We start from the raw sequence: 20,864 nt of genomic DNA on the forward strand, positions 1-20,864 counted from the left end.
CTAGTTGTTATTACATTCTACTATGAAACCTGACAATCATTCTGTCTAGCTGATCTTATTTTAGGTAATTTCGTACAGATTTGAAATGAAAGTAAATAAAGTAATCCTCGCGTGTGTACCTGTTTACACTTTTGAAACGATTTGTGACTTTAAGACGAAAAAAACCTCATTGAATCACGCCTATGATGTTTGTTTTTTTTAACCGATATTCTGGCACCATCTAGTGACGATAATCAAGCAGTGCATACGCAAAAGCTAAGTTTGACCCTCCTGACTTGCCGTACCTTCGCTTCATATCATCGTCTTCCTGGGCAAACACACGTGGATTTCCACTGACGCCAGGGAGAAACAATAATAACATGGCAAGCCATGGACTCGAATACGACGGTTGCAATTTCTTCAGACAGCGCCTGGTTTTGTCCACGCTCAGCGGAAAACGAGTTAGAATAAAAAACATACGATCTAAAGAGGACGACCCGGGGCTCCGCGGTGAGTTTAGGTTTGCTGTTCATGTGGCGTCGTAGTTAGCCCTGTGGCTAACGTGCTAGCTGTTACGCAGTTGGGAGTGTGTTTTATCACTGGACGCCAGAGGTGGGGAAATTATGGGACAGCAGAGATAAATGCAATCTTACTTTACAGGACAGAGTTATGACGTTTATCTGCGTATTAAGAGCTTTCAAACATCACAGGACAGTTGTGTCGTATGTTGGATTACTGTCTCATTTGAGGTGTGTGAAGGAATTCTGTCTGAAGTTCCCATGTGGAAAGAAAATACTTGACTCAGTTCCTATTTTTGACTCAAGTCCAAAAACCATCAGAACGGACTAGTTTATATCAACCCACCTGTTGACATGGAAAAGCGAGAAAGACATGTTTTGGACACACTGAATGTGTTTTTCTTTGTTTTTATGTCTTTCAGATTTTGAAGCCAGTTTCATCAGGCTCCTCGACAAAGTGACCAATGGCTCCAGGATAGAGATTAATCAGACAGGTGTGTTTTCAGTGTTACATCTTAACACTTTCATGCATGAATTATGACAACCTTAGTCTAGATGTTTGTCCTGAGTGTTTTTATTCCGCTTTTCAAATCAAATATATTTATTGATTTTTCTGGTGTGAAGGAAAATATACCATAGTTGTTCAATTAAAGACGTTTTTCAACATAAGAAACAAACATTAGACTCCCAGCAATCAAAACAAGACAGAAAAAAAATTCCTTTTCAGATGTGAAAACAATGCGATTGAAATTTTTTTATGAAGCTATTTTTCATGGAGTTACCAAAATGTCCACTCATTTGGACACCATGGGTTTAATTTTTGAAGCAAAGAAACATGTGTTTAAAACCCATCATCAGAAAGGGATGTGCTGTGTGAAAACTAGGAAATAAAAATATTTTTAATGCAGCTAATCTGATATTTTCTCACATTTTTATCATACTCTTATATTAGTTATTTCTCACATCATGGATATAATATGCAAAAATAAACCCTTTTTGATTAAGAAAACTGTTAATTACAGTCTAAAAACAACTAGCAATTGATTTACACTAAAACATGTTACTGCAGATCAGATTCATCAAGAACAGCAAAGTTACAGTAATGGTATGAATTACAGCGTATGGGTGGTGCATAAGCGTCTAATGTGTTGGCTGAATTGCAAAAAAAACAAAAAAAAACATGAATATACAAGAGAACAGCAGTAGAATAGATGTCCACTGTAGTGACCACTATGCATGAGAGGGTTAATGTTTGATTGTAAGTTGACTCTTTATTATAGACTGAGAAGAAGAATAGAGTTTGGGTCTGAAGTCAACAGATACCCTGAACTTAATAATAAAATCTGACGAATTGTGTATTGATTATTTTTTTTTATTTTTTCTCGTTTTAATCCAGTCTCAAAACAATGTTTGTATTGAGATTACTCCATGTTATGCACAAATCTCCCACCCTCATGGGTTTGTAAGGCATCAACATTAAGTGGCAGTGTTCAAAATATTTCACCTCATTACAGACATTTCTTTAGGGAACACGGTGTGCTTGTGATTTGCAGTTTGGTCCAAACAAAACATTGTGATATTTCTGCCAGGCTTAGAAACTAGAATCTGCCATAAAGAATATTGGCTACATGAAACAAAATTCAGGTTTTTCAAGTGAAAAGAAATAAACATGAACTTGGACATCTTACTCAAGAATCCCTCATGTCTTTGTGGAAATAACAGCAAAACATCAACTGTCACTTTCAGTTTCATTTACCTCTCACCCCCCCACTAAACTTGTAGATCTATATGGCAGTTGGTAATTTTTCAGAATGGAACTGTCCATGTAAGGATTATTAACTTTCCTTGTATTTTTGTCTTTTCAAGGTACTGTATTATTTTACCAGCCTGGCTTGTTGTATGGAGGTGCTGTCGAACATGACTGTAACCCACAGCGATCAATTGGCTACTATCTGGAGGCACTGCTCATGTTGGCTCCATTCATGAAAACTGCTTTGAAGGCCACTCTGAGGGGAGTTACCAATGACCCCATAGATCCAACGGTGAGGAAACACATGGTGCCTTAAACTAATCAAATCTTCATCTACGCACAACTCTGGAGCACATTACCTTAAATGTTAGCCTCCTCCTGCACAAAACATGAAAACCTCTCAGTGCAGGGAATTCATGAGTGAATTGTTAGTTTCTTGAATCCATATGGACACTGCCCTCTAGTGAACACATCAATATATGCACTTATCCCAGTTTCACAAAAATAGTGAAAAGAATGGCTGGAATGTTGTAGGAGAAAGCTGGAGTCATTGAGGATATTGTTTAATGCAGTTGTTTAAGAGGTTTGGTGATCCTTCCACCAATCTTCACTTGAGAAGAATTGTGAGACCAAAGAATTGATTGCAGAGATTTGCTGCTTTTTCAGTTGAGGCCAAGATGCTTGCTTCCAAGTTTGTTTGGCTGTTTGGACTCTCAGAATTACCTTTTCTTTCCAAAAGCTTCATTATTTCAATGTATACGATGTTGGTAACGCTGCAACAGCCAATCAGTTTTTTGGTTGAGCAGAGAAAATCTGCATCCATTCAGTTAATGGATTAGTGATTTTTAGATAAATGCCACTGTAATGTGGGAAATTACCTGGGTGTTTTTTTTTAAACTGTTTTATCTGTTATGCTAGAGGTAATTTACACAGAAAATGATACGCACTAAAAAATAGAAACAGTTGTCAGTTGCAGCCCTAGATGTCAGAAAAACCACAGGTAAGGGAGCAGCAGGAAGTGGTGATGCTGGAAAGAACTGTTGTTATGGAAACGGTGAACAGCATTTTTGCTTGTTGATTCCAGTTTACAGTGATGCTCTGGAATGGTTGTTTATGGTAATTACCAATATGAACTTTCTCTGGTGCAGGTTGACTTGCTGAAGACCACAGCTCTTCCTCTCATGAAGAAGTTTGGCATCGATGGAGCAGGTTTTGATCTTAAGGTGATACCTGGGGACAGACATTTTTAAAATATTAACAAATGTAGTTCATCAGATGTTTGTGAGTGATTCAGTAGATCAACCTGTGTCTGCAAATTATTGGCAATATAATTTCAGTGCTTGTTTTCATCCAATTTTTTTTTATCTCACGTTTGATTGGTTTCTTATGTAGGTGGTGAAGAGGGGGATGGCTCCTGGAGGTGGTGGAGAAGTACTTGTAACATGTCCTGTCCGCAGAACCATCAAACCTGTTCAGCTGAGAGACCCAGGCAAGATCAAGAGGATTAGAGGAGTAGCGTATCCTTTATCAGATGCACATGAATGACACTTTTTCTAAATAAATAAATAAAGAGTATTTTATAATCATGTGTCCTTCTTGTAGTTACTCAATTGCAGATTATATTTTAGAACTTTTCCATGCATTATGTCTGAAAGTATAAATGAAAGTAAAGTTTGCTGGATTTTCTAAAAACACTGTTATATGATTTAAGATGATTACTAATTATTTGGATAATGCTAAAGTTCTTTACTATTTAGTTGTCTTTGAAATATGATATTTTTTCTTTAATGAGTGTTGTGTGGTAGATTATTTTCACTGTGATGCAGTGTATTCTTTTGACTCTTTGAATGTATGCTTTGCTGTGTGAGCTTCTCAAAGTCCTTGACTTTTTGAACCAAGATATTCTGTTCGAGTTTCCCCTCAGATGGCTAACAGGATAGTGGACTCTGCAAGGAGCGTCCTGAACCAATTCCTTCCAGATATCTACATCTACACTGACCACATGAAAGGAGCCAACTCTGGCAAGTGAGTGTTTCAACATTAATGACATTTTGCATAGGCATTTTTTGTGTTTATTCCAGTTGTTTTACATGTTATCTGTTGGTTAACTTCAGGTCTCCAGGTTTTGGTCTGACCCTGGTGGCAGAGACCCTGAATGGTTGTTTTCTCAGTGCTGAGATGTCATCCACACCACAGGGGCAAGGAGACCCCGTTCTACCTGAGGACCTCGGTAGGAACTGTGCCAAACTGCTTTTGGAAGAAATATACCGGGTATGTACCATGAAGGCCCACAGTTAGAGATTTTTCTCTCTGTGAACAGGCGTACATAATGTGGACCACATTCTCTTCACGGCACAGACCTTCACTTATACTCAAGAATCCTTGCACAGCCATGTGCCTGTAAACATCCATAACCAGAGTCTAGTGAAGAGTGTCTTCTCTTATAAGAACACTGGATTGAAAATGTGTTTGGGTTTGGGTCTCGGGGAGATCAGACAGGAGATCAGACCAGCCTTAATTTGTGAACAAAGGGCTTTGCAGGGTGTTTGGTTTTAGCTGCTCAAATACCACAAGCAAGCGAGTGTCTGTCATCACCTAACTGTTGTGAAAAGTGTCTGTCATTCCACACACAGAGCCTGTCTAGTTTTATTTGCATATATTCAACACAAACAAGAGGCTACTTCACTTGAAAGCACACATGTTCAACAAGCCTTGAATGCAGTTCACAAAACATTCATTCATTCATTTATTATTGAATATTTCTTCTGGGGGCGGACTATGTTTATGTAATTATTCATTGTTTCTAGATGTATTGTAGTATAAAACTTTTATTCCTATCAGTTTTTGGCTGCTGTGCACACATGAGTTAAACAATACGTTTGGGACCTATCCCTGAACAAATTAAAATTCTTGGGGAATACCTGACACACAGTCAGGATGTGTTACCACTGAGCTCGTAACAATGACATTCACTGCCCCTGTTTACCCACATTCCCTGGTAATAACCATCAACCCTAGTCTGGAATTCAACAGAGACACTGTTTGTGGGCAAACGTACAATGTGCAAAGTAGAATCAGATCCTTAAATGCTTATTTTGTCTCTGGCTATTAAAACAGAAGATTCAAACACTGATAAATCTGTCTGAAAGAGTTTGTCTACACTTTAAAGAAAGTTTTACTCTGTAGGTAAGTATTCTGCTCTAGTGTAGTTAGTAATATAGGTGAGGGTTTCTCTGTAGAATAAATGATGTCTAAAAACTAAGGGCAGAGGATAAAAGTAATTACCCTTTTGGAATTACATTGTCAGGAGGAATTCTGCAGTTTAGTTCATTTTAGGATTGTTTGTATCATTTTCTTAACATAAAGATACTGAATTTTTTTACAATAAAAGCAGCATCAAACAGCTCTGAATGTGAATGTTGATCATAAACTGATTGTAATTTAATGTATAGTTTACTGTATTGCTTTTCTATACATTGATTATTTCTTGTTTTGATTGGAGTGAATAGGAGATTAGAGGTTTTGTGTTAGACTGTTGGAATAATAATCAGTTTTTGTTGCCACATCTCTGGACTGGTACTGTTTTAACTCCATGTGCACTTAAGGGGAGAAACTGTGAACCCCACTCGGCTGTTTACAAATTATTTCACATAGACACATACAGAGTCCATTTCATCCGAATATGTACAATTAGATCCAGTGATTCTGTGACTTGAGTTCGCCTCCACATGGCTCTGCCTCTCAGCCCTCTCTCATAGGAGCCATGTGAGTCCATTTAGCTGGTCAGGGTAGTGCTGATTAGCTTTGAAAGAGGAATATTGTTGGATGGATCCTCTTAACTCCAAGCAAACGCAGTCGGGAGCTAATGTTTCTGTCTAGCAGAGTTGGAGCTGGTTGGGAAAAACAACTCCAGCCTTCTGTAATATTTGATGAAAACAATGTTAAGATGTAGAAAAACCTTTTAGAGAAATGTAACAGATTTTTTTTTTTTTTATTTTAGTTGATTACTGACTGCTACAGCTGAGATGAGGAGAATTTGGGAGTAAATTGGATTCATGTCTCTTCTACCGGGATTGTTTTGAAAAGAACAGCGTCGGATTTGCATTTAAGGACACGGACGCTCACTTTTCTGTGTGTTTGTTTTGTGGTTAATGAGTACAGCCGTCTTATAGTAAACCAAAGCTAGACGATGGACATTTTGTTTTTGGAGGTGACATCTTCGTTGAACTTGAGCCGACGTAAGTAGTACACTCAGCAAGTTAAAAAAAAATTGAATCTTTAGTAGCTTAATTTGTAATCTATTACAACAGCGGATGTGTGTAGGCTTTTGCAAAGAGTTGTATTATCTGTGGGATACTTCTGTTGTAATATCCCCTGCCCTTTTGTCAATAATCAATATCACTTTATTTAGTTTGAGGAAAGAAGTAAACCACTGTAGGAACGAGATGTGCTTAGGAGTCTGGAATCGGAGCAACACAAATTTTGCCATCTGTAGATTAGAGCAGGAACTTGTCGGGTATGGGGTTAATATCTGTTGTCTGATGTCTGTTAAATCACACAAGTTGGTCAGAAGAAAAAAAGCCATGAGTCTTAATTATTTTCGCTATCAATCTATTAAATCCAAAACATTGTTTGTATTTCCACTTTATTGTGGCCTTTTCCCTTTGTATAATTCATTAGATTAAGAGTGAGAACCATTTGAAGAATAATGTATAAGTGAGGGAAAATATTCACATTGTTCAGTGATATAGAACCGTGTTATTGTGATCAGTAATATAGAACCGTGTTATTGTGATCAGTAATATAGAACCGTGTTATTGTGATCAGTAATATAGAACCGTGTTATTGTGATCAGTAATATAGAACCATGTTATTGTGCCATGAATGTGTGCACAGTTACATGAATTTATTTTTTATCATTTGACTGTTGGTGAAAGGGGGGTTACCATTTACTCTAAGGAATCATAGGGACTTTTCCTTGTGGCCTCTCAGTTGCCCTCACTGTCTGATCTTAACGTCATAAAACATAGCTTGAATTGAGCAGTCGGTCCACAGCGTGTACTGGAATTGATCTGTTTGTCTAGCAAAAATATACCACGCACATAGCAGAAACGCTATTCGGAAATACATTAAGTTGTTGGAAACAGTGTAGTCGAGATCAGCAACTCTGAAGGTAAGGCACACAGGTTCAATGCTTTTTCACTAGTCACCCGTATTTCACTTAAGTCTCAAGCTGTTGCTTCAGTTTTCAGTGGATTTTCCATTTTCATGTCAATATTTGACATGTTTTTAACCACTGCTTGAATATGGAAAATTCCTCCTGCTTCTGCTCTTTTGCATTGGGTTTGTTACCTTAGTAAAGCTGTAAACATGAATATTCTTGTCAGATTTTTGTTTTACTACATGTAATGTTTTGAAACTTTTATTTATACAGTGGCATCTAACCAGTGTTTTTGTGTATTAATAGAAGGAAATGCAGTTAGCTGAAACCCCAGCCTCATCAGCAACAAAAACAATGTCACCATGGTTTCCCTGTGGTTTCATTGATACGATTATGTAATTGAATCATATTTTTGCTGACAGGCTGTCACAATGCCATATCAGTGTGACTCGCCTACATTACATACTTGAACATAGCACAAGGAACAGTTAAAGCATTGCACATTTGTTACCTTCGGTTACAGATTGCATCAAGTAGTCAACATCTTGTATTACTAAAATGCTCACGGCTGTGTTTGGGTTGATTTAGTCTGTTAAATACTCTTGGGTGTGTCCTTTCACAGATGTTTTCAGGACCCTCTGTCCTCAAAATATCGCATTAATGGAGAAAAAGGAGCAATTTTGGGCAGATGGCGTAGATGTGAAATGAAGTGTTATGGGTTGGATGTGGTATCCACTGGATGAATTTATCGACCATATACAATGTCACACAAACGCCACAGTTGAAACATGTTACCAAAGCATGTCATAACAAGCTATGAATCTTGTCTCAGACTCTGATACACATCTACTGTGTCCTGTGATGTTTATTTAAAAAAGCAGTCTGAAATGAAAATGGGCAATAGAAAGGTTTATACAACTCGAGAGCCTGTTCCTGGTGTTTTTTACAAGGGGCTTGTGCAGGTCTTAAAAGTTTTAAAGTATGGAATTTTGAAACACTGTTTCCAGACCTTGAAAAGTCTGGAATTTTGTGTGAAAGTCTTCATAAAGTATGGAAAAAAGTTTCTCTCATAGTTGAATTTTAGGGTAAGGCACATAATCTTGTAAGATAAGAAATACATGAGGAAAGCATATAAAAAAACTGGATATTATTTCACTAACCGGTTGGTACTGGAATGATTCTCTGGGTTACAAAAAAATGTTTTTTGCAAGTTGTCTAGGTTTTTTCAACTGAATTAGGACCATTTTGCACCGCTAAATCCAAAAAGGACATCTGTTTTTCTCAATCAGGTCAGGTTTTTTTGCTAATTTGATTTTGAAAAATTTGATCTTCTCACAAAATTGATTACATTTTTGTGACTTTATCAGTTGATTTTTATATAGTTCTCACCCAAAATAGGTTTTAAGAGAAAAAAAAATCATTTTCTAACAGGATTCCTGTTAGGCACAATGGTGTATTCACTGCAGATGTAGCAGAATACGTCAGGCTTATTTTTGCAAGATCTTCTAGTTGAAGCCATTTCATTCACCTGTAATATTAAAAAAAAACATTAATCCTAAATTGGCAAAAGTAAAATCTTCAGAACTCATTTATTGCAAGAAATATGAAAGAATTTTGTATCATATGATGTGAAAATGCCCATAAATGTAAGCAAAAATGTTAAAAAGCCAATATGTAGCATAGTTCAGAAAGTTGACCTGATTGAGCAAAATTAATGTGATTTTTGGATTCAGCACACCAAAATTATCCTAAATCAGCTCAAAAAACTTAAACAATAAATGTGCTATTGACCAGTGTTCTAGTGAAACTTGTGTGATATTCATGCACTTTTGTGACTTTGATATATTTTAAAAATGTTTGTAAAACAATTTACTGTGAATTATACATTCATACATTTATTAAAATGAGCTTTTCTACTACACACAACAGGTACAATCTCAATCAAAAAAGTAGGCACGCAAGTATAAAAGTACATAAAGTCAAGGTCATGGGGAAAAAATGGCAGTTTTGAAAGTCTGGAATTTTTACTTGAATAAAGAGCAAGCACCTTGGTTTTAGTTGCTGCAGTTTTAGGAGTTTGTTTGGCTGAGAAACATCTGACCTACAAGCACCTCTGTTGGACTCCTTTCATGTGTTTTTTCAGTGGAAATTGCAATCAGTCTTCTGTTATTGGGTGGCCGAGTTCTTCTATAATATGTCCACCTCCATGACATGTTGTTTTTGTCGCTTAAAAACACGTCGCCCATCCTCTTTCTGTTGTAGGGCGGCTGTGTGGATTCGTCCAATCAGAGCCTGGCACTACTCTTGATGACCCTTGGCCAACAGGATGTGTCGAAGGTTCTGCTCGGACCTCTCTCCCCCTACACGTAAGCCACCGTCATTCACACACATTAGTCCCTGTCCCACTGAACCTAACAAAGCAGGAATTTGGCTCATTCATACGTTAACCAACAAATGGAGTCAGAGCCTGTCATACCCTGCGTTTAGTTATTCTTCTACCAGTCCTCTTTGGCAAAGGAAGATGTTCCAAAGTTCTCCACAGCAGGACTCAAAATGCCAGATAAACAGTGAATACGGTGATCAGATTCCTGTGCAAGTGCTACGGTTTGTTTTTACACATTTGTCTTTCAATGTTCTCTAAAATTTAGTTTTAATCAGAAATTCTACTTTCATGTTGCACATAATATCAAAAGCTACTAAATTACAGATAAGTCATCTGCAAGGATGCTGGTTTTCAGTCACAGGTTTTGTTTTTTTTTTAAGACAAATCTTTCTTGTGCTCTTACGTTGTCACAAGACTTGTGCTCACGTGGCTATAAAAATTGACATTGCTATGTGTGGTGAATGGAGATGTTAACAGACAACAGTACCGTTACTGTCGTTGTTACTTGCAGGTTGTCTTCTACCTATTAGTTCTTCATGAAGGAGACTATGAACTGTCCATTTTCAGTTATCATGGTACCGGTGCTGTGTCCCTCTCAAGTACAGTACTATGATAACTGAAGATTGGCAGTGCCATCACAATACACTCTTCCTCTTTATTCAGGTAATGTTGATTGTAATTCCACTGTATTTATTATGACAGACTCAGTGGAGGACCTTCAATTCAGTTCTTCATGCCTCTGACAAAATATTTTCCGTATATTATTAAAATCACACCTTGAGAAATTTAAAACAGTATGCAGGAGGTAAAGTGGATTGCTCTTGACATTTAGGAATAAACAACATTTTTCTCCTCTCCATCCTCCACCCCTCTCTCCCTGCTCTCTCCAGAATTGAATTCCTCAGACACATTAGAGATTTTTTCCAGATCATGTTCAAGATTGAGGTTCAGAAGCCTCTAGAGGACGAAAGAAAAGGGGGAGACAAAGTCCTGATGACCTGCGTAGGAGTCGGATACAGCAACATAAACAAAACCCTTAAATAAAGTATTTTTTATACAGATCTCACATCTTGTGTCTTTTATGTTGAAACACTGATTTATTTTCTTAAATGTGAAGCTTTTAAGAAATATTTTGATTATTTGTGATACATAACAGCATAAAATACTGACTAAGTACAATTTTGAGAAAGACTTACAAGATCAGGAATACATTCATTTCTGTATTCAGTCATCTTTGTGTTCGTTAAGACATTAACATGTGTATATTATGAATATCAGACTTCTCACTGGTGTGTTAATCCTCCAGTATATAGGATACACTGGTGTTGAAAGCTTAAAGTATCTGTCTGTATCATTCCTGGAATTCCACAGTAGAAAGCGTAGTTAGTTCCAGATGTTGTTACAGTTTAGTTCAAGCCACTATTTCAGTATAATGCTCCTGAATCATGACATTCCTTCTCTTCGGCTAAAGGGGTTAGGCTGAAGGTCACACCACATGTTTCTCATCACATCTGGGGAGGAGTTAGTCATCTTGGCCGCACAGATGTTTGAGGGCGTCGCCATAGTTACCCGAAACCTCAGACTACACAAGCATGAAGGAAGAGAAAAGGGAGGGAAGCATTAAAATGTGTGTTTCATATTAAGCAAAACTAATACATTTGTATGGTCACAAACTGTGACAGCACTCGGTTAATCATATGTAAGATAAAATGTATACATTTATCTTTGTGTACTGACCTCCAATTGGGAATAGAGAGAGTTACCAAACAGCTTCTTGTACTCGGCTCTGATGTCCAGCAAATCGATTTCAGAGCGGCTGACAAGTATCCTGGTCAAAGTGGACTCTGTGGTCCCCAAACCCTGTACAAAGTAGTCCATTATGGAAGAGGGTTAACAAGACAAACATCCAAATGTCCAAGACAAAGAAACTGAAGAGCGACCTGTGGTGGACAATGACTGTTTAAGTAAGCACTTGAACATTTCAGGTATATGTACTTGAATTAATCATTTCCATTTCCTGCTACTTGTATTTCACTCCATCTCAGAGGTAAATACTGTGTTCTTTATTCCAATACATTTATCTGACATTTAGTTTCTAGTTAGTTTAAGATGAAGACTTTACACAATTCATATTCTAACAAGCACTTCAAATAAAGCCCATTGTTAAAGATTAAACCAGAGGTTTCCAACCTTTTTTATCTACTAACTTTCCAAAAGCACTGTGTACTCAGGAACATACTTCAGATTTCTAGGAGTTAACAACTACAATCCCTTCTTTCCCTCTTTTTCCAGACTCTTTTCAATACTTGTTCAAATATCTTACAAAAAACTACGGTTAGAAAAACATTCAGAAACTGAAAACAGATTTCTACATCATATGATTTTTTTTTCTCCTATTAATCATGAGGTGAGCCCTTAGATTTATTTGGTATCTGTCAGTAAACTGAATATGAAGCACTAAAAACTCATCCCACCTCCAGTTGAAACAGCAGTAACGTGCTGTGACAACACGTCAGTATTAATCATCCAATGATGTCATCTGTCAGAAAGACTAAACCTGTACTTCTACTTCAATACATTTCATTTTGCTGCCAGTATAGTTTCACTTGAGTATGTTTTTTTTCCATACAGGATTGAAGTGTTTTCTTTGACAGTATTTACTTGAGGATCTCAACACTTCTAACCACAGTCAGCAACTACTTTTATCACTTGTTCCCTGCACAAACATTTTCCTGTATTGTGTAACATTTGCAACTTGTGTTTTTTTGTTCATCTTCTACTTAGTGGGACATTTAGTCAAAGTAGCACCAATAAAACCGTGGCTTAACATTCCTTTCCACACCACTGGTGACCAATACAATTGTCTGCTGTGGCTGAATGGGACATGAATGTAACCAAAGAGTTTGTGGGTTTTCTATTCACAGCATTTGATACAAATGTAAGCTTCAAAGAACTCCAGTGACCCAGATGAAAAGGTTACCTTTGGTTATTAGTAAAGTGGTCCCTCTCAATCCAAAATTAAGCCATTTTAATTTTTACCCATAAAGCTTTTTAAATTTCTTACTCAAATTAAGATTCTTGATTTTGTCAGTACACACGTAGACATGCACTGCACACCGAAATTGAACTTCTGCATTTAACCCATCACTAGAACATGCAGGAACACACCACACACTGCAGACTAGGAGCAGTGGGCTTGCCATATCAAGTGCCTGGGGAGCAAATGGGAGGTTAAGTGCCTTGCTCAAGGGCACATCAGTCCGGGAAATTGAACCAGCGACCCTTCAGTCACAAGCTGACTGTCCATCCTTCAAGGCCATGGCTGCCCCCCCAAAATAAGGTATAGCTCACTTTTTGAAGAAGCAAACAATCTGGACTATCACAATGTCTGAAAGGAATGATTTGTTTTCTCACATTGGAAAAATAATGTATCCTGCAAAAAATAAACTTGTTGAGTTTTGTGACGTATGAAACATGTTCTGACTTCCTGGATAATTTTATTGCACAAGAAGATTGACTCCGTGATACTGAGCTAAACTAAACTGATAGCTTGATAACGTACATGTTTTTTGTCTCTGAAGTGGTGTGCTTTTTTTTGTCTTCTTCCTTTTTTCTTTTTCTTTTTTCGATAAAATGTAATAAAGATGTTTCAAAAAGAAAAGCATACCTTCATGCTCTTGAAAAGTCTCTCTGCAAGGTATGTTGGGACGCTCTTCACACACTTAACTGAAGAGATGAATTAAAATGAGTAGTTCATTCCACACAAAGTAGTATTTCAGAATGCCGCTTCACTGGTAGGAAGCAATGTGAAAATTCTTCTCACCAATGGCTACGAGCAGCTTCTCCAGGTTACCAGACATCTCACTCTCAATGCTCTCCTGGAGGGTTTTCTTGCTTATGTTCTTGTACTCTACCAAAGCTGCCAAAAACACAACACATATTGGAACAAATATTTTTTTCTGCTGCTAAACAGATAACATATATGTAACAAATGAATGCATTCTGAGCAGTGCATCAACAGTATAAGTGTTAAAATGTGTACCCACTCTGTCGAAGCTGTGGAATACTCCTGTGGCACAAGATGTCGATGAATTTGCCTTCATCTGTCCCCCACTTTTTCTCGCCTGCTTCATACAAAGCCTGGATGAGACAGACAGGTAGAGCAAGAGAGAGCTTCTATACAACGCATCTTAAAACACTGAAAATGTTCTGTATTATTGGAACGTTCAAGGGAATATCAGGTCACTGGATGAAACAATGATACCTTCGCATCAGCCTTAGCTTTGGCAGAATCAACATGGGTGCTCTCATCTCTTTTTCCCTGTAAGGAAAGAAATTATAACAGCTGTGACAGGGCAAAGTACTTGGTATACTGAGGTTTGTTTCATATCTCAGACAACATTTCCATGTGGGTCCGATCAAGCGAAAGTGAACATCAACATGAAAAAGAAAATTTGCACACATCATTTATCAAGTGGGCTCATGTTCTAGCTAAAGATCTCTATTTTATGGAACTATTCTTTTTAAAATACCACTTGTAGAAAAAAAGTTACAACCAATTTTATCAATTGTATGTTTTACACCATTGCCATTGCTCGAATTTGATGCAAAAAATTATCTCTTAAATTTTTAAAAAATTTATTCAGTCTGTTGATTATAAAAATAATCGTTAATTTTCAAGTATTACATTTTCATTATTTTGTGACTATTACTGATTTTTATGAGTTTGAACATTTGTGAGTTACTTTAAAAGGCCCTGTCCACGTGTTACCACAAAAATACAAATTTTTAATTTTCAAGTTACTTATAATTCAGATATTTGAGTGAAACTTTCAGAAAGTAATGATCTTTTGATACATTTTGGGTGACGCATACAATAGTAAAGAGTCGTCCACGTGTTACTATGGCAACCTATCCACATGTTACCACATTTTCATGTCAATAAAACAGAGACTTTTCAATATTTTACTCCAAAATTTATTTTCAGCATAGCTGAACATAATATCTAAAAGGTTTTGTCCTACTTGATATCAATTTCTGTTGAGAACCGCATGTGTTGAATGTTTGCATAAAGCTTAAAAAAAATTGATGTCCGTTTCAAGTCCACATGTTGCCAAACAGTAATTAGACATTTTTCACCTAAAAACTGTAGCTCCCCAAATTTTGTTATTCATAATGTTAAGTGATTATAAATACTTACTCAAATATGAATAATACATGCATATAAGTTACTCTGCTTACATGACAGAGACTGTTGAACACCAAAATGTGTCCACATGTTACCGTTAGATCGGTCCCATATTCAAATAGTGATGCTTGGTATTGTCACCGGAAGTACTTTTTTTATGTCATGTTTTCAATCTCATATTGGCATGACAATAAATGCATTAATTCAGAAATAAATATGATTGACATTTTGAGGCTTTGTTAGCCAACAAAATCATCACTTACGCTAATAGTTTACTGCAAAGGATAGGAAATGATCATCTGTCTATTTACAGTAAATCCTAAATCCACAGTGGATCACTGATTAAATCTACTGTACCTCAGCTAAAATGAGCAGCGCATTGCCATAATCTCCAGACACCTCCAACTTCAGATCATGAAGCAATGATCTTCCGGTTTCTTAAATGAAACAGCACAATCAATCAGCAGAGTTTCAACATCATCTCTGCATGCTGCTTCAGTAAGAGTTGCCACATTTCACAAAAAGATGAGTCACTATCTCATCAAGAAGTTACAAAAATGCTGTGTGTTGAACTGAGGACAGTAACCTTCAAAGTAGACTTCAGACAGGGCACGGATCTGTCTGTTGGACCTTGAGGCAAATATTTCAGTCAGTGTGCTCTCGGTTGTACCAGCACCCTGTACGAAAGACACACAAAGCACCATAAATAAGGATGCATGAGGTATTATCACCAGAGGGAGAGTAAAGGTTAGCAAAGTTATTAATCTTTCAAGTCACAGAAATTAAACAAAAATGAAGAATTCATCTTGAGACATGTTACACAGTGCATACCACACACAATTTCATCTGAAGATCATGTCCAGTGTTTTCAGTGGGATACTAATCAAATCAACAATAATCACAATATCTAAAACAAGACTCAATTGTTGATACTAAAATGTGAGTACAGTGACATGTCATCAGTTAACACTAATCTGAATCTATTTAAGCCAGTTTTAAATGAACAAATGTGTAGTGAGTGTCATACTTAACTCTTTACGTATTCTCACCTTGATTGCTTTAATGACTTCGTGACAGTCGTAAGCAGTTGTAGGTGTCACCAAGGCAACTAACAAATCCTCAAAGTCTCCATGAGTGTCACCCTTCAGGTCATCCACTAATGTCTAACACAAGAAAGTAAATCCAGATACATGTATTCGTCACCTACCATCAACCTCCTTTCACTTTAGAAAATTAAATCACTATCTAAAACAGGGGTGTCCAGTCCTTGTTCATCACAGCTACTATGCTGCATGTTTTAGATCTATCCCTCTTCCAACACACCTGACTCAAATGATAAGCCTATCATCAAGCTCTGCAGAAGCCTGATAACAACCGTCAGGTGTGCTGGAAGAGGGAAACATCTAAAACATGCAGGATAGTAGATCTCGAGGACCAGGATTGGACACTCCTGATCTAAAACTCCTTCTTACTCTTCCTGTAGCTTTGTGATATGCATTCGCAATGAGCTGCCGCTGAGCGTTGCTTCTCTGTGTCAACACTTCAACCAGCGTCTTTTCTGTCGTACCTAAAACAAAGACAGCAGAAAACAAACTTAAAACTGCTCTAATGTTCATTAGTGTGCAACTTTTTATAAACACAGATATATCCAGAGATGGGTAATCCCAGCTCCATAGAGTAAAAGTCCTGCCATGTATTTGTTCCAACCACTCAATGAACCAGCCCATTTTGATGAGCACAACTCCTCATCCAGGTAGACAGGAGAATTAGTGGAATCACCTGTGTTAAGTGAACAGGTACAACCAATACATGGCAGGACTTTTACTCTGTGGAGCTGGGATTACCCACCTCTAGCTATATCCATGTGCATCATTCTGTAGAAAAACAGGCAAATGTGCAAATTATTTTAACACTAAACTAGCAAATTTAACTACCTACCAAGGCCTTCTATGGCATTCCTTAGTGCAGCCACATCCTCTTCCACTTTGAAATTCACCTTATCTTTCACCGTTCCTCTTGCATTTGACTAATAAACAAAACAAAAACAAAAAGGTCAGTAACCAATTTGCAAATGTAAAACAGTACCTCCACACCCTTGTAACTTTGGTAAGTGGTTCATTATCATAACTTTTATATTTAGCAGTGTTCATTCAGAAAATTATCATTATTATTATCTTTTAAATAGGATGTACAACTTACTGTCACAGTCAGTGAAGAAGGGGAGTCTAAAAGGAGATCCAGGTCATCCTACAATATACACAGAGATGTAAAAAAAAAAAAAGTGTATTATTGCTCATTTACTCTCATTGTCTAGCACAGGGGTGTCAAACATGCAGCCTGGGGGCCAAATCCAGCCCCTAGGATGAATTTGTCAAATGCAAAAATTACACTAAGATATTAATAATCCTTTTAGTTCAAGTTCCACATTCAGACCAATATGATCTAAAGTGGGCAGGACCAATAAAATACTGTCATAATAACATATAAATAATGACAAATTATAATTGTTCACTTTGTAGATGTAAATATTTTCATGTATTTACACTAAAACAAAGTATAATTTCACAAAAAATGTGAACCACATGAAATGTCTTAAGAGAAGTGTAATTTTAACACGATTCTGCCTGTTATTAAATGTTTTTGTGTGTTTGTAGATTCACTGTGATCTGTAAGTTATAATGTACACATGTAAATGATAAACTGAAGCATAATATTGTTAAAATTACACTTATTTTTTTCAGTTTGTTCATGTTATTCACATTGTCTGAAAGGATAGTTTGTAGATGGAAATAATTTCATAAAGTAAATTTACTTTTTTCACTCTAAAACATTGAGAAAAGTTCGGAGTTGACATTATTTCTATATTATGTTATTATTTTACTGGTCCGGCCCACTGCAGATCAAATTTAGCCGAATGTGGCCTCTGAATTAAAATGAGTTTGACACCCCTGGTCTGGCATGTTATGTTATGTTATGTTATGTTATGTTATGTTATGTTATGTTATGTTATGTTCAGGGACTTACCCAAACAGACATTGTGGTGGCTGTAGAAAGATATCCTACAATTAAGAACAAATTGTTTCTCATTAATAATAAAATTACCATATAACAAACACCATATCAGCTGGAAATTATATATCCATTTATTGTTGATTGTTTGATAATGTTTATATCCTTTTTATTTTCTACAAACTACTATTGCTGCTACTAAAGATCAGCTCTTTGACATAGTTGTAATTTTTTAAATATGTTTCTACTGTTGCCTCTGGTTTTTTCTGCTCTTTGCATGTTTAAATCCAGTTTCATCCTCTCACTCACAAAGCCAGGACTTATAGGCTGCCTCATTTATATGTCTTGGAATAATAATAATTTAAAAAGTCCATCTTCTTGTATAGATCTTAATGCAGCTCCAGTGTACATGAGCTGACATGCACAGCTGGACAGGCCAACTTTATATCCGAGTGACACGTGAACTGTAAATATCACTAAAATACCGAATCATCAAGCTTTCAAACTGTTAACATAAGCACAAATGCTGCAGTAAAGCGTTAGAGAAAGAGAAGTTTTCGGCTTACCAAAGAAAGAAGTGGATTGGATTGATGTGACGACAGGATTTTTCCCTGTGTACCAAAGCCAGAGAAACCACACCTTCCACCCAGGCTGAACAGAGGACAGGCTGGACACGCCCAGCAGGAACTGAGGGAAGTGGAATCACCAAGACTTTCCTCACAAACCCCTCCCCTTGTGTACACACTAAAAGAAATACTCCCCTGCAATATCACAAACGGAAACATTTAGCTTTTTGCCCCTTTCCCCTCAGAGGAGAATCTTGTGGTGGCCCAAAGGTGCAACAGCCCAAAAAAGTATCCACTATAAGAAAAATAAGACAACAGCCCAAAAAAAATTATCCACTATTAGAAAAAAAGACAACAGCCCAAAAAATTATCCACTATAAGAAAAAAAAGACAACAGCCCTAAAAATTATCCACTATAAGAAAAAAAGAGACAACCACCCCCAAAAATTATCCACTATAAGAAAAAAAGACAACAGCCCAAAAAATTATCCACTATAAGAAAAAAGAGACAACCACCCCAAAAAATTATCCACTATAAAAAAAGACAACCACCCCAAAAAATTATCCACTATAAGAAAAAAAAGAGAGCAGCCCAAAAAATTATCCACTACAAGAAAAACAGACTACAGCCCAAAAAATTATCCACTATAAGAAAAAAAAGAGAACAACCCAAAAAATTATCCACTATAAGAAAAAAAGACAACAGCCCAAAAAAATTACCCACTAAAAAAAAAGAGGAGACCAAAAAAATTATCCACTATAAGAAAGAAAAGACAACAGCCCAAAAAAAATTATCCACTGTAAGAAAAAAAAGACAACAGCCCAAAAAATTATCCACTAAAAAAAAGAGAGCAGCCCAAAAAATTATCCACTATAAGAAAAAAAGACAACAGCCCAAAAAATTATCCACTAAAAAAAAGAGAGCAGCCCAAAAAATTATCCACTTTAAGAAAAAAAGACAACAGCTCAAAAAATTATCCACTATAAGAAAAAAAAGAGAGCAGCCCAAAAAATTATGCACTAAAAAAAAGAGAGCAGTCCAAAAAATTATCCACTATAAGAAAAAAAGACAACAGCCCAAAAAAATTATCCACTAAAAAAAAAGAGAGCAGCCCAAAAAATTATCCACTATAAGAAAAAAAGACAACAGTCCAAAAAAATTATCCACTAAAAAAAAGAGAACAGCCCAAAAAATTATCCACTATAAGAAAAAAAGACAACAGCCCAAAAAATTATCCACTATAAGAAAAATAAGACAACAGCCCAAAAAATTATCCACTAAAAGAAAAAAAGAGAACAACCCCCCAAAAAATTATCCACAATAAGAAAAAAAAGAGAACATCCCAAAAAATTATTCACTATAAAAAAAAAAAAAAACATCATCCACCTTTTCAATCACAGGCCACTGTTTACCTGAAAGGTCTCTTGCTTTAAAATAAAGACCAACACAAAAAATAAAAGCATAGGCTGAAAATGTTTAAGGCCTTGAGCTAATGTGGCTAATGCTAACAAAGTAACCCACCGGAAGTGGAGGTCGGTGAGCTAAAAATAAAGTTATTCTAAAAATATATAGTGGATAATTTTTTGGGTTGTTCTCTTTTTTTTCTTATAGTGGATAATTTTTTGGGCTGTACTCTTTTTTTTCTTATAGTGGATAACTTTTTGGGCTAGTGGATAATTGTTTGGGCTGTTGCATCTCTGGGCCATCGTAGAATCTCGAGACTTTTAGCATAAAACTGGAAGACATATTAACCCATAAAGACCCAGCACTACTTCTGTGGCAGTTCCCAAAGGATTTTTTCTTTATATTTAACCATTTTTAAGTGATTTATGAACATTTATAATAATATCATCCTCTATATCAGTGTTTTTCAACCTTGGAGTCGGGACCCCACATGGGGTCGCCTGGAATTCAAATTAAGGTCATCTGAAATTCTTAGCAATCGATAAAAATGAAGAAAAACTTACTAATAAAAAATATATATGGTGAGTTGAGAGAGACAATCCCAATCCATGAAAGACAAGACAAACTGTGAAGCTGAAACTGAAGCACTGTGGTACTGTTTATCTTTCAAATGTTCATTGTGGTCAGTTTCAGATGCTGCAGCTCTTTCATAATTCATAGTTTGAGTTCTTGTTTGTTCAGTATTAATTGTCAGCCTTGTAAATCCAAGCTGGACTGACTGTACATATCCTGACCAAGGAAAATAAAATTCTCACTTTGTGCAGTAATTTACACCTGGCTTTTCTGCCTCCATCCATAATAATATACATTATATAGACTAAATGTCCTCTAAAATTAATGTTTAT

General features: G+C 36.5%; 2 protein-coding genes across 2 annotated transcripts; one reads left to right on the forward strand and one right to left on the reverse strand.

The window, feature by feature from the left end:
* Nucleotides 1-290: 290 nt before the first annotated feature.
* On the forward strand, nt 291-10,857 carry rcl1 (RNA terminal phosphate cyclase-like 1). The gene is made up of 9 exons (XM_030148683.1): nt 291-489; nt 920-991; nt 2,364-2,539; nt 3,396-3,470; nt 3,640-3,764; nt 4,147-4,272; nt 4,362-4,518; nt 9,671-9,774; nt 10,682-10,857. The coding sequence occupies exons 1-9, from the start codon at nt 360-362 to the stop codon at nt 10,833-10,835; spliced, it is 1,119 nt and encodes a 372-aa protein (XP_030004543.1). The 5' UTR covers nt 291-359; the 3' UTR covers nt 10,836-10,857.
* Nucleotides 10,164-18,643, reverse strand: LOC115429343 (annexin A3-like). The gene is made up of 14 exons (XM_030148684.1): nt 18,555-18,643; nt 18,004-18,038; nt 17,179-17,226; nt 16,918-17,005; nt 16,452-16,546; nt 16,029-16,142; nt 15,566-15,656; nt 15,337-15,416; nt 14,056-14,112; nt 13,838-13,931; nt 13,615-13,710; nt 13,459-13,517; nt 11,529-11,651; nt 10,164-11,373 (listed from the first exon to the last, which is right to left on the reverse strand). Exons 2-14 carry the CDS (start codon nt 18,013-18,015, stop codon nt 11,314-11,316), a joined length of 1,017 nt encoding a protein of 338 aa, XP_030004544.1. The 5' UTR covers nt 18,016-18,038; nt 18,555-18,643; the 3' UTR covers nt 10,164-11,313.
* Between the last annotated feature and the right edge of the window lie 2,221 nt (nt 18,644-20,864).

Source organism: Sphaeramia orbicularis, chromosome 12 (assembly GCF_902148855.1).
Source record: "Sphaeramia orbicularis chromosome 12, fSphaOr1.1, whole genome shotgun sequence".
NCBI classification, from domain to species: domain Eukaryota; kingdom Metazoa; phylum Chordata; class Actinopteri; order Kurtiformes; family Apogonidae; genus Sphaeramia; species Sphaeramia orbicularis.

Coding starts and splice junctions, on each gene's coding strand:
- rcl1 (XM_030148683.1), top strand. CDS start 360: ATGGCAAGCCATGGACTCGAATACGACGGTTGCAATTTCTTCAGACAG. Junction 3,471..3,639: donor GAGCAGGTTTTGATCTTAAG/GTGATACCTGGG, acceptor TTTCTTATGTAG/GTGGTGAAGAGGGGGATGGC. Junction 4,273..4,361: donor AAAGGAGCCAACTCTGGCAA/GTGAGTGTTTCA, acceptor GGTTAACTTCAG/GTCTCCAGGTTTTGGTCTGA.
- LOC115429343 (XM_030148684.1), bottom strand. Junction 16,143..16,451: donor ATCACAAAGCTACAGGAAGA/GTAAGAAGGAGT, acceptor TTCTTGTGTTAG/ACATTAGTGGATGACCTGAA. Junction 13,932..14,055: donor AAGCTAAGGCTGATGCGAAG/GTATCATTGTTT, acceptor TGTCTCATCCAG/GCTTTGTATGAAGCAGGCGA.